The sequence below is a fragment of the Triticum aestivum genome, chromosome 6A, assembly GCF_018294505.1.
Source record: "Triticum aestivum cultivar Chinese Spring chromosome 6A, IWGSC CS RefSeq v2.1, whole genome shotgun sequence".
Classification (NCBI taxonomy): domain Eukaryota; kingdom Viridiplantae; phylum Streptophyta; class Magnoliopsida; order Poales; family Poaceae; genus Triticum; species Triticum aestivum.
The window spans coordinates 454093452-454108078 of NC_057809.1; the positions used below are offsets into that span (position 1 = coordinate 454093452).

General features: G+C 44.9%; 2 protein-coding genes across 2 annotated transcripts; one reads left to right on the plus strand and one right to left on the minus strand.

The window, feature by feature from the left end:
* The first annotated feature begins 314 nt into the window (after positions 1–314).
* On the plus strand, positions 315–1501 carry LOC123127866 (homeobox-leucine zipper protein HOX24). Its single transcript, XM_044547720.1, has 2 exons — positions 315–779; positions 888–1501. The coding sequence occupies exons 1-2, from the start codon at positions 396–398 to the stop codon at positions 1167–1169; spliced, it is 666 nt and encodes a 221-aa protein (XP_044403655.1). The 5' UTR covers positions 315–395; the 3' UTR covers positions 1170–1501.
* A 2192-nt stretch (positions 1502–3693) lies between these two features.
* Positions 3694–9399, minus strand: LOC123127867 (embryogenesis-associated protein EMB8). The gene is made up of 9 exons (XM_044547721.1): positions 8932–9399; positions 7522–7650; positions 6425–6556; positions 5986–6128; positions 5798–5895; positions 5618–5712; positions 4502–4555; positions 3989–4319; positions 3694–3866 (listed from the first exon to the last, which is right to left on the minus strand). The coding sequence occupies exons 1-8, from the start codon at positions 9346–9348 to the stop codon at positions 4098–4100; spliced, it is 1290 nt and encodes a 429-aa protein (XP_044403656.1). The 5' UTR covers positions 9349–9399; the 3' UTR covers positions 3694–3866; positions 3989–4097.
* Between the last annotated feature and the right edge of the window lie 5228 nt (positions 9400–14627).

The window sequence follows — 14627 nt, forward strand, 5'->3', positions numbered from 1 at the left end:
AGCGATTGGCCTCCCCGCGGAACCGTGGCATCGTTGAACAAAGTGTGCAGAACGAGAGAGAGGATCTCGCACTACAGCCATGCCCGCGCACCACGTGTCCGGCCCGCGCCAGGCCCAAGTCGATCTCGAGACGGATAACCATTCCGTGCATATGCCCGCGGGCCACCGGCCCGGTGCGCGACACCTGTACGGCGCGATACAGCGACGGCGGGCCCGCGGGTTTCGATCGGCGCCACGTGTGCGCGTGCGTCGCGCCGCTCCGTTCTGGACCCGTATAAAACCGGACCGGCGCGCCACGTTCCAAACGCCACAGATGCACGCCTGGTGCACGCGCTACCAAAGCTTGGTTCAGTGGAGTTCTCGCTCTGACGATTTGATACCGCGACGGCTCCGAAATGGAGAGCGACCGCCAGTTCCTGCTGGCGCCGCCGCCGCCCATGCACGCCGCGGCGGGGGACGACGGCCACTTCCTTCAGCAGCAGCAGCTGAGCGGCGGCGGCGGCGGCGAGAGGAAGCGGCGGTTCACGGAGGAGCAGGTGCGGTCGCTGGAGAGCACGTTCCACACGCGGCGCGCCAAGCTGGAGCCCCGGGAGAAGGCGGAGCTGGCGCGTGAGCTGGGGCTGCAGCCGCGCCAGGTGGCCATCTGGTTCCAGAACAAGCGCGCCCGGTGGCGCTCCAAGCAGCTGGAGCAGGACTTCGCGGAGCTGCGCGGCCATTACGACGCCCTCCGCGCCCGCGTCGAGTCGCTCAAGCAGGAAAAGCTCACTCTCGCCGCGCAGGTAACCAGCACACGCATGCCATATCCTCCATCCTCCATGGTCGGTCGTCGATCATTACAGATACGCGAGTCGCATGCATGCTAATGGCGTCGTCTGCTCGATGTGCAGCTGGAAGAGCTGAAGAAGAAGCTGAACGAGCGGCAGGACCAGAGCGCAAGCTGCGACGCCGCCGCCGAGGTGGACGACAAGAGCAACAACGTTAGCAGCTGCATCGTGGCGAAGGATGAGAGCGCGGCGCCGGCGGCAGACGTCTCGGACGGCTCAACTCCGGGCTGGTACGAGTATGACAACCACCTGGCGTATGGGGTTGACCTGCAGGAGCCGTTCTGCGCCACTCCGGAGCTGTGGGAGACGTCATGGCCGCTGGTGGAGTGGAACGCAGTGGCATGAACCAACGCTGCATATGCATACATCTGTGTACGTCGATGTTGTTGCTGGCTGGTCTAGCTGGTTGATCCGGACTATGTAGATCAGGTCGATCGGGCCGTCAGGTAGAATCGTAGAACAGATAGGTAGGGATCCCACGTGCAAGCAGCCATGAAATCTACATGCGAGAAATCTTCCCGCCGGCCGGCCGGCCGGCGATCTGCTCCGTCGACTCTGGGATTCATGTCCGTGAAAAATGGCTTAAGAATCACGCGCAGCGTGTCTGGCGACTGTAACTCGTGTGGTTCCTGTCGCGCCGTCGCCGACGAAAAATATACACCCACTGGTTACCCATAGAGAACGTCTTTCACCAGTTGCTGTGTTCTCGCGCGCGTGCTATTACTGTGGCCTGTAGGCGATGGATCGATCCAGAAGGCGCGTGCGCCGGAGACGACGAGAGGAGAGGAGCGTCGCTGTCGCGGCAGCACAGGGGGGATGATTCGTATCGTCTGTTGCTGCTTTGGACTCCACCCGGCGTGTCGACCGTTGGTTCGTCCGGCACTGTCGCGCGCGGGGGCCAAAGACGAGAAAGAAGCAGCGGGAAAACAACGCGGGAGGCGCGGCTGTCGCCGGGGGAGAGGACGGTTCGGCGAGAAAAAGAAGTTGTGGATGCGTGGCCCGGCGGCCGAATGGGTAGTGGAAACGACTCACTCACCTAGAAAGCGACCGCCCGCCACATCAAGTGAGGAGCGCGCAGATGTTCTAATTATTTTTTCTTACTAAAAAAAGATTGGTTATTTCTTTACTCCTGGGTGTAACCACACACCTCGTGGACAGTAAATTTGAAAAAAAAAATGGAATTTTGTGACATCAATATACTCAAACGTTTTAAGCGATTTGAGGAGGTTTACACACAAAAGAATTCACTGCTCACAGTTTTCATCATCATTTTGTTTCTCTTGTGTATAATCACCTAGAAACATTTGGGCCTATTGTTGACAAAAAAAGTTTGGAATTTTTTCGAATTTACCTTTTTTGTGTTGTTTTTAGTTTGCAGTTCACCCACGATGTTGGTACACCCGTGTGTAGTGACACCTTTGCCCTCTACAAATACAGGAGCACCCATTTCGCTTAGTCTGACAGTGCTTTCTTCTAAGAGGAAGCAACGACTGCAAGGAGAAGAAACTTGGCGCTTCTTTGATTCAAGGAATTTTATACTATCTTGATTCGTAGGATTGGATCTTATAGAAAATTTACAAAGAGACCATTTGTGTTATATTGACAGGAAATTTAGCATCCACTTTAATCACTTAGTCTGTTCGTGACAAGGTTGATGCAATTCTCTTTGAGATAGAGATTCACAGCTTGCTCAAACGTTTGGAGAAGCAACGATTGCAAGGAATTGGTTCGTAGGATTGGATCTTATAGAAAATTTACCAAGAGGCCATCTGTGTTATATTTGACAGGAAATTTAGCATCCACTTTAATCACTAGTCTATGTGTGACAAGGTTGATGCGATTCTCTTTGCGATAGAGATTCACAGCTTGCTCAAACGTTTGGAGGCGGTTAGCCCTGGATCTGACAAGACAATCATGGAGAAGGCTCTCAGAAACAAAAGTAAGAAGAGTGACGCCACAAAAAAGACGTTCGCAGCTGCTTGATGAATGGTCATCAGTTTTTTAGGTTGTGCTTGGTACTCTCGTTGGAAATTTCTTTGCGAACTAGGAGTGTGAGGGTTGATGGTCAGTGCGTGTTGGGCATGGTTGTTGGGTTGATTGTGCGCTTATGGGGTTGCATCCTCTTTGAGTAGTACACATGTGATTGGTTTGTATTGGTTTTCATCCGGTTTTCATTGATTAACTAGCAATTCTCTTTTTAGTTAATTGATGAGACAAATCTTTTGTCTTCGTTTCAAAAAAAAACTTTAATATCTTTTTACAGTTCATTTGTTTTTTCTGTGGTACCGAACAATCTGTGGTTCAGATTAATTTGGTTTGCTAATTAGGATTCAAATAAACACACCACTCCAATCATGTAGTACTTTTTCGTATTCCTGCGTTTTGAAATTCATGCAAATCAAAGAAGCCCTCAATGTTGATATGACAACGAGCCGGGCGCTTGATTCTAAATTATCATGGCATGGTAGACTGGTCAGTAGAAATTTTGTTAGTTATCAGTTATCAGTGTCATGCAACTCCTGTTCAACCAAAACATGACGACACGTCAAACCTACTGACTGTAATGTTATGACCATGGAAGTGGAAGGCCATGCCTATTGATTGTGATGCTATTAGGATAGAGAGAGGGGGCAACTCTTGTTTACCATTTGATAATCTGCTAGGTCAGCTAAAGTCCCTTTACAAATTGAGATGACTGAAGCTGTCGCTGAAAACCAGGACTCCAAACTCGGTGCTCTGGTTTTGGCACATTCTAGTATTCTGCAGTTAAAAGTGTTCAGCCCTTTGTGTGGGCGTGATGGATTGGATGAAGCGACTGCCTGTACATTTCCATGGGATCAAGTGTGAGAACACATACAAGAGGGGGTGATGCCGTGATGGGTACATGCATGGATGAATGCGGTTGAAATACTCTATACAATGGTACAGTTTGATACAACAAGCCTTCCAAATGGCAAATAATTACTTCATGTCGAAATGTCAGTAAAATGGGGAGCCAGCGATGGATTACCGACGCCAATAAATTTTTAAGATGTTCAGAACCTGTGCCAAGTAAAGTATGCAGAGGTAAGAAAATTAGAAAATACTGTATTTGCCAACGGATAAAAAATGTATGCCAGGTAAAAAATGAAACTGAACAATGAGGAACCGAGCAGAAGGTATACCTTTGTGTTGGTGGAGCAAGTGTAGCACATTTCAGCTGCAGAACAGCAACTGAAGCCTAACTATACATATAAAACCTCCGCATCGAATGGAAACGCAATGTTACTATCTCTACACATGTTCCGACAAGTGTGGTACTGATGTCTTTGGAACACCCTGCGGCTCATTGGCCACGCTATTCTTGCTGGTTGAGCCCGTTTCATTGTGAACATGTTCTAGAAACTCCATGACAATAGGGTCAGTCCAAGGACATCCAAATGGAGCTTCGTCGCCTGCTACCCATCCAAGATGACCACCCTCTGGTGTTACTATCAGTAGGCAATTTGGATTTGCCTGAAACGATAAAAGAACAAGACTAGTAAGACGTTTAGGATAATAGAGAAGCACCAAACCAAATCAGCAGTAGATTTACGAATAAGAGTGGATATGTTGTTCCCATGTTGCCATTTATCCTTGTGTGGTTATGCAAGATACCAGCAGGTGAATAACAGGTGTGTGCTCAAACAAGAAAATACCTTGATATCTTCTCTGGGAATTCCCCTGGATGGTGCAATTGGATCGTTATCCGCCTGCACACAATTAAGCTAGCATTAGAATTATAATAGAAAGAGCAAACCATAGATCGTTATTTTCTTGCTGACTTAATATGAATAGGCAGTGGCACTTCAAAACAAGCTATTGAAATCAGCATGTTTATGGAAGTACAAAATAGATATCCTTTTGGGACACCGTTTTGTTTTTCTCATGCAGAAACTCGGATAAACATGAGCCCCTCATTATAAACCACTGCCTCTAGTTTCGTCTTAATAGAGTTATAAGCATCAGTTAGTTGGCTGGTGGTCTCTGCACTTGCACAGCCCACCCAGGTTCAACCGTTTGAGGCCTGGCCTTCCCCTATGGTGCTCGGTTGTTTCTTCTAAATAAAAAAGGCACAGCTACTGGTGCCTGCTGATGAATTCTTTTTCATCTTGATGAATTGTAAACGCTCCTGCCGATTACTCAGAAGAAAAGGGAGTGCACAGCAGATGGTAGTAATTCAAATTTACTGTGCAGTTCATGAATCTCAGCCTGGCCTCCCCCTGTGATGCTCAGTTGTTTCTTCTAAAGTAAAAATGCCACAGGCGCTAGTGCCTGTTGATTGAGTTTTTTTTCGTCTTAATGAATCAGCAGCACTCCTGCCAGTTACTCGGGAAAAAATAGGTACAAAACAGATGGTAGCAATTAGTAAAAATTACTGCGCAGTCCATGAAGGTGAATTGAGTCTCCTGTTTTCCTTGTTTGCTTATTGCATGACTAATATGCATTTACAAGTATCGACTTGAAGCAACATATGCAATTTGAGCCATCTAGAATTATCGTTGCAACTCCCCACACAACTGAAGTATGAACTCTGATCAATTTAAGCTTCCATTTCAAGACATTGGCAAGCATTCAAATGTCTCCAGCTTTTATTTCGGTTTTAAGATCCGACATGAATTATCGTGCATTGTAATATTCCTATTTCACCATTTTAAAATCTTCAAGTAAATCATAGTTTTAAGTATGACATAATGGCATAATCTTAAACTAAGTAATCAGATAGCTGTTGTTTTCAAATCCGCTAACGCAGCATAAAGAACTGGTAGCTTCACCTGTATGCACAGTAAGGGTATGGAAACATTCTTGATAGAATCTGAGCTGCTTGAGTTGCTGTAGTAATCATCTACTGACCTGAAACCAAATGAAACTGCACACAATTGAAGTATCTTTAAGTGTGGGGTCAAATTGAAATAGGTAAAAAAAAATCAATTCAGCTTGAGTTCAATGCAAACCTCGGGTTAGGCCTTGATCAAAATCTCTAACAGTTTTTGCATTGGCTGCCTTTGGTATGTCATATTCACCATCCAATCCTTCAAAAAGAAGTGCATGCCTAAAATTTGATGAAGTTCCTAAAAATCAGCTGTTAGAAAAGGAGCGTGAATATTACTTAGATTGCAGGAAAGGTGAACAAAAGGTTTACTTCTTAAATATAACCCTCAGAGAGTTAGCAAGTGCTCTATCATAGATGTTGTTGAACCCTTTATGGAAATCTTCATCAGCTATTACCAAATTAAACGGATTGCACATGGACACTGCTCCAGAAAGAGAGCATTTATCAGTCTCCTGAAAAAGAGAATTATTGAGTTATGTTATGGACAGTCAAAGGAAACAGACCTCTGAAAGCAATTTTATATAGGAATAAAAAGGAGCCAGTACAATGCTAAGCACTTTGATTAACATTGATGGCCACAAAGAAAAGTGGCACACATTGTCATAGGTGGATTAATTAAGCATCATTTGCTACTTAAGGACTTTTAAGTAAAGCATATAACTTTAATGAATATGACAATGTGGGAGGTAAAAAATGGTCTGAAATTGTGTAAAACTGTAAATTCTTAATAACTGAATACAGAGCTCACCTCGCCAAGGTAGCGCACAAGAATATTTGCTCCAAGAGACCAGCCAGCAGCATAGATATTAGATTGAGGATAACGGGATAAAACATGATCGGCTACTTGACGGAGATCTCCAGTAAATGAAGCAGAATAGAACTGTGCACAACAGAAGATAAGAGTCAATAGATTTAGAAAGTAAGATGTTCTTGTATAGTTTCTGCTAATTTGTTTTTGGAGCAGCTATCTTCTTCAATCTTTATATTTCTCTGCTTGGTTATGTTATGGACACTGTTGCTTCCTAGGTCTCCTCCACAAGATTCATACACTGATCACTGGGTACCAAGACCAATGCTGATGATCAGAAAAAATGGTGTCCACACTAAACGGGCAGTATTTCAATATGCCTGCACTAAAGATTAGGTCAGCTATCCTAAGAAATGCTAATAAGTTTAAGGATACAAGATATACTATTCCTAAGGGTAAAAAGATAAGAGGAAAAACATATGCATGCAAACCTAATAGCCTATTTTCCTTAAGCCATTGTCTGAGTACCAAGTATAGCCTCGAGAACTGGACATTATTTGTCATGAGATTCATGCCAACCAGCAGGTTTGTGGGCCATATAGTACCGCAATGGCCCATATCACACTGCTAAGAAAAGCTCAAACTACCTAGCAAGTACTGAAGTGCGAGCTGCATTATCACACTGGATGCAAATTAACATAAGATTTCTTTCCATATGACTTGCCACTAGCTCTATTTCTGGTCTTTGTTGCAGGAAAGAAAGTGGAGAAAACAAAGGCGCACTACAGGCAGTGAGAGAATGGCAGCTACCAGCAAAAGGAATAGTAGGACCGGTGTGTTGTTTTCTTTTGAGCGGCACATTTACATGTTTTTTCTGCTTCCTTGGCTTATGTGGATTGTCTGGATGATAGTCGAGAGGCTTGCTATATTGTGCTGGGTGTGCCATGTACTTGTTGGAGTGTATATGTGGATTGCCTAGCCCTTTCCATCAGTTCGAACTTTTGGTTGCGTTGGCTACTGCTGAAGCTTAACAGTACTATACGGAGATAACAAGCTATAACTAACTTTGCTGCATATCAGGAATGCGATTCAAGTACCTTCGCTGTGGTCACAGGACTATTTGCACATCCACGGCTATTGAATACCACAACACGCCATCCTTTGCTTCTAGCTCTCAAAAGCATATGTCGTACATATGTATCCTGACTCCCCCCTGTCAGACCAGGCTGCCAATAACAAACCTCCAGCATCAAGCATTAGCCATAAGCTAGTTAAAAACTGTACGTGCATGAAAATACAAGTTTCACCCGCCTTTAAAAAAATGAAAATACAAGTAGAACAGTACACATAGTACTGCAGATAGCTAGATAAGATGTACAGAAAGACAATATGTTAATGTCAATAGTCATGTATGCTGGAAGCAAAATTGTCTTTGATATGACAGATGCAAAACATGAATTTAGCACGAGAAGGTGTTCGTTATGTGTTATGTTCAAAACTGTATTAAAACTGCCTATACTTTGTTGGCAGCATTTAGTTTTCTTTTTAACTGATTAGTAGCAAAATGCTTGGCTCTTTAGATCTTTTGCTGAGCAGTCAGTTGAGTGCTTAATAAAAATGCAAACTTATAATGTCCACGGCATCCTTTTGCTTTTCTTCAATTGAACGTTATGCAGGAATATTTTTCCTTATTTAATTTGCACAACACTAGAATAGTTAGTGATGTTATACTAAAAAATAGTAAATTACATCGGTCTAATATGATCATGATGAATGACGTCATCTTTGTAAGTATATATGCCCACTGCTAATGTTTAGCCATGGTGCTACTTGGAATATCATATGCAGTTGGAATCAAACTATATTTCAGTCTCCATGTGCTCCCGTAGATACCCCTATATTTCACCTAAGATCTCTTCACCTGACAACATGAATCTATTTACAAACTGAACTTCCAGATGTACAATCTCAGGAATGCACTGCTCAACGGCACAATTAAATCCTCCTACACGGAGATGAGAAATCATCTCAGAACTAATCAAAACTGGCATCACATCCTCTCATTTCAATGTTTTAAATAGCGGGCTATGCCAAATAGCGGCGGACCTCAAAATCAGCTATAGCGAGCTATAGCAGTCTATTTGTACATGAGACCATTTAGCGGCACCCTGTTGAAAAGGCTATAGAAGCTATAGCCAGCTATTTAAAACTATGATTTCAACACAGCCAAATTACACACGGTTCTCTACCACAAGGCGAAAGTAAAATTTAACAAATATCGCGGCATAATCTTAGCTACTCTTATTCACTCAAATACATCTACAGCACCACACATAACTCTAAACAGATTTCTACAACTGATCTGAAAACGAACCAAATCCAGCCTCACTGGCATTTATTTATTTATTTATTTTGAGAAACCTCACTGGCCTCCATGACGCTAACAAAATGTCACACTTCCGTTGTGTCCTCTTTGCAACACTAGGAGAAGGAAAGCGACGCCATACCAGAAGGATTAGCACAGGTGCGTCTCCCGGCAACGCGCGGTCGTCGCCGGAGACCCAGTCGAGGGCGACGGCTCCGTCGTCAGGGGTGCGTAGGCACTCGCGCCGGAATGCCACGGTGGGGAGCGAGCGCGTGAAGGCCGCGAAGATGGTCTCGACGTGGCGGTTGGACGCGAAGACGGGGAAGGCGCGGTACGGGCGGCGGAGGCTGTCGAAGCCGGCGAGGAGGCCGCGCCGCGCGCCGGCGATCTCGAGGCTCGAGTGCGGGAGGAGAGGCTGCTCCCCGTCGCCGTCGCAGCTTCGAGAGGAGATGACGGAGGAGGAGAGCGACATGGTGGTTGGTAGGAGTAGGTAGCGGAGGCGAGGGGCGAAGCGGCGGGCGGTGCCGGCGAATGGGGATGGCGTTTGTAGCGCGGCCATCAGATTCGCGCCTGCAGTGTGCACTCGGGTTTAGAATACACTTCTCGCTTCTCTGGACAGCTAGGAACCCCGGAGCCAGTAGGAATTGTGGCTGGGTCGTTGACACGTGGGGACAAGGAGGATCAAGGAATTAGGAGACTTTTTTCTGGATCAATATATAGTCATGGAAGTAGAAAGAACACCAAGAATAACATCGAAGATCACCCAGCAATTACTACTCCCTCCATTCCTAAATATTTGTTTTTCTAGACATTTTAAATGGACACAACATACGGATGTATGTAGACATATTTTAAAATGTAGATTCACTCATTTTTCTCCATATATAGTCACTTGTTGAAATTTCTAGGAAGACAAATATTTGAGAACGGAGGGAACAATAGAGCGAGCCGAAGGCGCGCTACCCCGCTGTCATCATCGTCTCTTAATGGAGCTCGACAAACCTTATCGTAGTAGAAATTTAGAAATTCATCATGCTAAAACCCTAAGAACGACGAACCAGAACAACAACCGCAGACCATGAAGAGAAGTGTAGATCGAAAGTATCAAACTTGTAGATATACGAACGCAGACGAACAAAAATCAGATCCATGTAGATCCACCGAAGACAAACGTCAATCGAATTCTATGGAATCCATCGAATATACACCTCCACGCGTCCTCTAATAACGCTCGAAGCACCACCGGGATACGGACTAAACGAGGAGAACCTTATTACGTATGCAGGAAATGAAGGAAATATGCCCTAGAGGCAATAATAAAGTTATTATTTATTTCCTTATATCATGATAAATGTTTATTATTCATGCTAGAATTGTATTAACCGGAAACATAATACATGTGTGAATACATAGACAAATAGAGTGTCACTAGTATGCCTCTACTTGACTAGCTCGTTAATCAAAGATGGTTATGTTTCCTAACCATGAACAAAAAGTTATTATTTGATTAACGGGATCACATCATTAGGAGAATGATCTGACTGACATGACCCATTCCATTAGCTTAGCACCCGATCGTTTAGTATGTTGCTATTGCTTTCTTCATGACTTATACATGTTCCTATGACTATGAGATTATGCAACTCCCGTTTGCCGGAGGAACACTTTGTGTGCTACCAAACATCACAACGTAAATGGGTGATTATAAAGGTGCTCTACAAGTGTCTCCAAAGGTATATGTTGGGTTGGCGTATTTCGAGATTAGGATTTGTCACTCCGATTATCGGAGAGGTATCTCTGGGCCCTCTCGGTAATGCACATCACATAAGCCTTGCAAGCATTGCAACTAATGAGTTAGTTGCGAGATGATGTATTACGGAACGAGTAAAGAGACTTGCCGGTAACGAGATTGAACTAGGTATTGAGATACCGACGATCGAATCTCGGGCAAGTAACATACCGATGACAAAGGGAACAACGTATGTTGTTATGCGGTCTGACCGATAAAGATCTTCGTAGAATATGTAGGAGCCAATATGAGCATCCAGGTTCCGCTATTGGTTATTGACCGGAGACGTGTCTCGGTCATGTCTACATTGTTCTCGAACTCGTAGGGTCCGCACGCTTAAGGTTTCGATGATAGTTATATTATGAGTTTATGAGTTTTGATGTACCGAAGTTAGTTCGGAGTTCCGTATGTGATCACGGACATGACGAGGAGTCTCGAAATGGTCGAGACATAAAGATTGATATATTGGACGACTATATTCGGACACTAGAAGTGTTCCGGGTGATTTCGGAGAAAACCGAAGAGCCGGAGGGTTACCGGAACCCCCCCGGGAGAAGTAATGGGCCTTATGGGGCCTTAGTGGAGAGAGAGGGGGGCTGCCAGAGGTGGGCCGCGCGCCTCCTCCCCCTGGTCCGAATTGGACTAGGAGAGGGGGGGCGGCGCCCCCCTTTCCCTCTCCCTCCCCACTTCCTTCCCCCTCCTAGTAGGAGTCCTACTCCTACTAGGAGGAGGACTCCTCCTGGCGCGCCTATAGGGGCCGGCCGGCCTCCTCACCTTGCTCCTTTATATACGGAGGCAGGGGGCACCCCTAGACACACAAGTTGATCCACGTGATCATATTCTTAGCCGTGTGCGGTGCCTCCTTCCACCATAGTCCTCGATAATATTGTAGCGGTGCTTAGGCGAAGCCCTGCGACGGTAGTGCATCAAAATCGTCACCACGTCGTCGTGCTGACGGAACTCTTCCCCGACACTTTGCTGGATCGGAGTCCGGGGATCGTCATCGAGTTGAACGTGTGCTAGAACTCGGAGGTGCCGTAGTTTTGGTGCTTGATCGGTCGGGTCGTGGAGACGTACGACTACATCAACCAAACGCTTCTGTTGTCAATCTACAAGGGTACATAGATCACACTCTCCCCTCTCGTTGCTATGCATCACCATGATCTTGCGTGTGCGTAGGAAATTTTTTGAAATTACTACGAAACCCAACAGTGGCATCCGAGCCTAGGTTTTATATGTTGATGTTATATGCACGAGTAGAACACAAGTGAGTTGTGGGCGATATAAGTCATACTGCTTACCAGCATGTCATACTTTGGTTCGGCGGTATTGTTGGACGAAGCGGCCCGGACCGACATTACGCGTACGCTTACGCGAGACCGATTCTCCCGACGTGCTTTGCACATAGGTGGCTTGCGGGTGACAGTTTCTCCAACTTTAGTTGAACCGAGTGTGGCTACGCCCGGTCCTTGCGAAGGTTAAAACAGCACCAACTTGACAAACTATCGTTGTGGTTTTGATGCGTAGGTAAGATTGGTTCTTGCTTAAGCCTGTAGCAGCCACGTAAAACTTGCAACAACAAAGTAGAGGACGTCTAACTTGTTTTTGCAGGGCATGTTGTGATGTGATATGGTCAAGACATGATGCTAAATTTTATTGTATGAGATGATCATGTTTTGTAACCGAGTTATCGGCAACTGGCAGGAGCCATATGGTTGTCGCTTTATTGTATGCAATGCAATCGCGCTGTAATGCTTTACTTTATCACTAAGCGGTAGCGATAGTCGTGCAAGCATAAGATTGGCGAGACGACAACGATACTACGATGGAGATCAAGGTGTCGCGCCGGTGACGATGGTGATCACGACGGTGCTTCGAAGATGGAGATCACAAGCACAAGATGATGATGGCCATATCATATCACTTATATTGATTGCATGTGATGTTTATCTTTTATGCATCTTATCTTGCTTTGATTGACGGTAGCATTATAAGATGATCTCTCACTAATTATCAAGAAGTGTTCTCCCTGAGTATGCACCGTTGCGAAAGTTCTTCGTGCTGAGACACCACGTGATGATCGGGTGTGATAGGCTCTACGTTCAAATACAACGGGTGCAAAATAGTTGCACACGCGGAATACTCAGGTTATACTTGACGAGCCAAGCATATACAAATATGGCCTCGGAACACAGAGACCGAAAGGTCGAGCGTGAAGCATATAGTAGATATGATCAACATAGTGATGTTCACCAATGAAACTACTCCATCTCACGTGATGATCGGACATGGTTTAGTTGATTTGGATCACGTAATCACTTAGAGGATTAGAGGGATGTCTATCTAAGTGGGAGTTCTTTAAGTAAATTAATTGAACCTAAATTTATCATGAAACTTAGTACCTGATAGTATCTTGCTTGTTTATACTTGATTGTAGATAGATGGCTCATGCTGTTGTTCCATTGAATTTTAATGCGTTCCTTGAGAAAGCAAAGTTGAAAGATGATGGTAGCAATTACACGGACTGGGTCCGTAACTTGAGGATTATCCTCATTGCTGCACAGAAGAATTACGTCCTGGAAGCACCGCTGGGTGCCAGGCCTCCTGCTGGAGCAACACCAGATGTTATGAACGTCTGGCAGAGCAAAGCTGATGACTACTCGATAGTTCAGTGTGCCATGCTTTACGGCTTAGAATCGGGACTTCAACGACGTTTTGAACGTCATGGAGCATATGAGATGTTTCAGGAGTTGAAGTTAATATTTCAAGCAAATGCCCGGATTGAGAGATATGAAGTCTCCAATAAGTTCTATAGCTGCAAGATGGAGGAGAACAGTTTTGTCAGTGAGCATATACTCAAAATGTCTGGGTATAATAATCACTTGATTCAATTGGGAGTTAATCTTCCAGATGATTGCGTCATTGACAAAATTCTCCAATCACTGCCACCAAGCTACAAGAGCTTCGTGATGAACTATAACATGCAAGGGGTGAATAAGACTATTCCCGACCTCTTCGCAATGCTGAAAGCTGCGGAGGTAGAAATCAAGAAGGAGCATCAAGTGTTGATGGTCAACAAGACCACTAGTTTCAAGAAAAAGGGCAAAGGGAAGAAGAAGGGGAACTTCAAAAAGAACAGTAAGCAAGTTGCTACTCAGGAGAAGAAACCCAAACCTGGACCTAAGCCTGAAACTGAGTGCTTCTACTGCAAGCAGACTGGACACTAGAAGCGGAACTGCCCCAAGTATTTGGCGGATAAGAAGGATGGCAAGGTGAACAAAGGTATATGTGATATACATGTTATTGATGTGTACCTTACTAATGCTCGCAGTAGCACCTGGGTATTTGATACTGGTTCTGTTGCTAATATTTGCAACTCGAAACAGGGACTACGGATTAAGCGAAGATTGGCTAAGGACGAGGTGACGATGCGCGTGGGAAACGGTTCCAAAGTCGATGTGATCGCAGTCGGCACACTACCTCTACATCTACCTTCGGGATTAATATTAGACCTAAATAATTGTTATTTGGTGCCAGCGTTAAGCATGAACATTATATCTGGATCTTGTTTGATGCGAGACGGTTATTCATTTAAATTTGAGAATAATGGTTGTTCTATTTATATGAGTAATATCTTTTATGGTCATGCACCCTTAAAGAGTGGTCTATTTTTATTGAATCTCGATAGTAGTGACACACATATTCATAGTGTTGAAGCCAAAAGATGCAGAGTTGATAATGATAGTGCAACTTATTTGTGGCACTGCCGTTTAGGTCATATCGGTGTAAAGCGCATGAAGAAACTCCATACTGATGGACTTTTGGAACCACTTGATTATGAATCACTTGGTACTTGCGAACCGTGCCTCATGGGCAAGATGACTAAAACACCGTTCTCCGGTACTATGGAGAGAGCAACAGATTTGTTGGAAATCATACATACAGATGTATGTGGTCCGATGAATATTGAGGCTCGTGGCGGATATCGTTATTTTCTCACCTTCACAGGTGACTTAAGCAGATATGGGTATATCTACTTAATGAAACAC

What these genes read in the sequence shown, in the direction of transcription:
- LOC123127866 (XM_044547720.1), top strand. Translation starts at nt 396, where the DNA reads ATGGAGAGCGACCGCCAGTTCCTGCTGGCGCCGCCGCCGCCCATGCAC. An exon ending in AGCTCACTCTCGCCGCGCAG is followed by an intron (nt 780 to 887) that starts GTAACCAGCACA and finishes CTCGATGTGCAG; the next exon opens with CTGGAAGAGCTGAAGAAGAA.
- LOC123127867 (XM_044547721.1), bottom strand. Translation starts at nt 9,348, where the DNA reads ATGGCCGCGCTACAAACGCCATCCCCATTCGCCGGCACCGCCCGCCGC. An exon ending in CACCTGTGCTAATCCTTCTG is followed by an intron (nt 7,651 to 8,931) that starts GTATGGCGTCGC and finishes TGTTATTGGCAG; the next exon opens with CCTGGTCTGACAGGGGGGAG. An exon ending in TTCCCAGAGAAGATATCAAG is followed by an intron (nt 4,320 to 4,501) that starts GTATTTTCTTGT and finishes TTATCGTTTCAG; the next exon opens with GCAAATCCAAATTGCCTACT.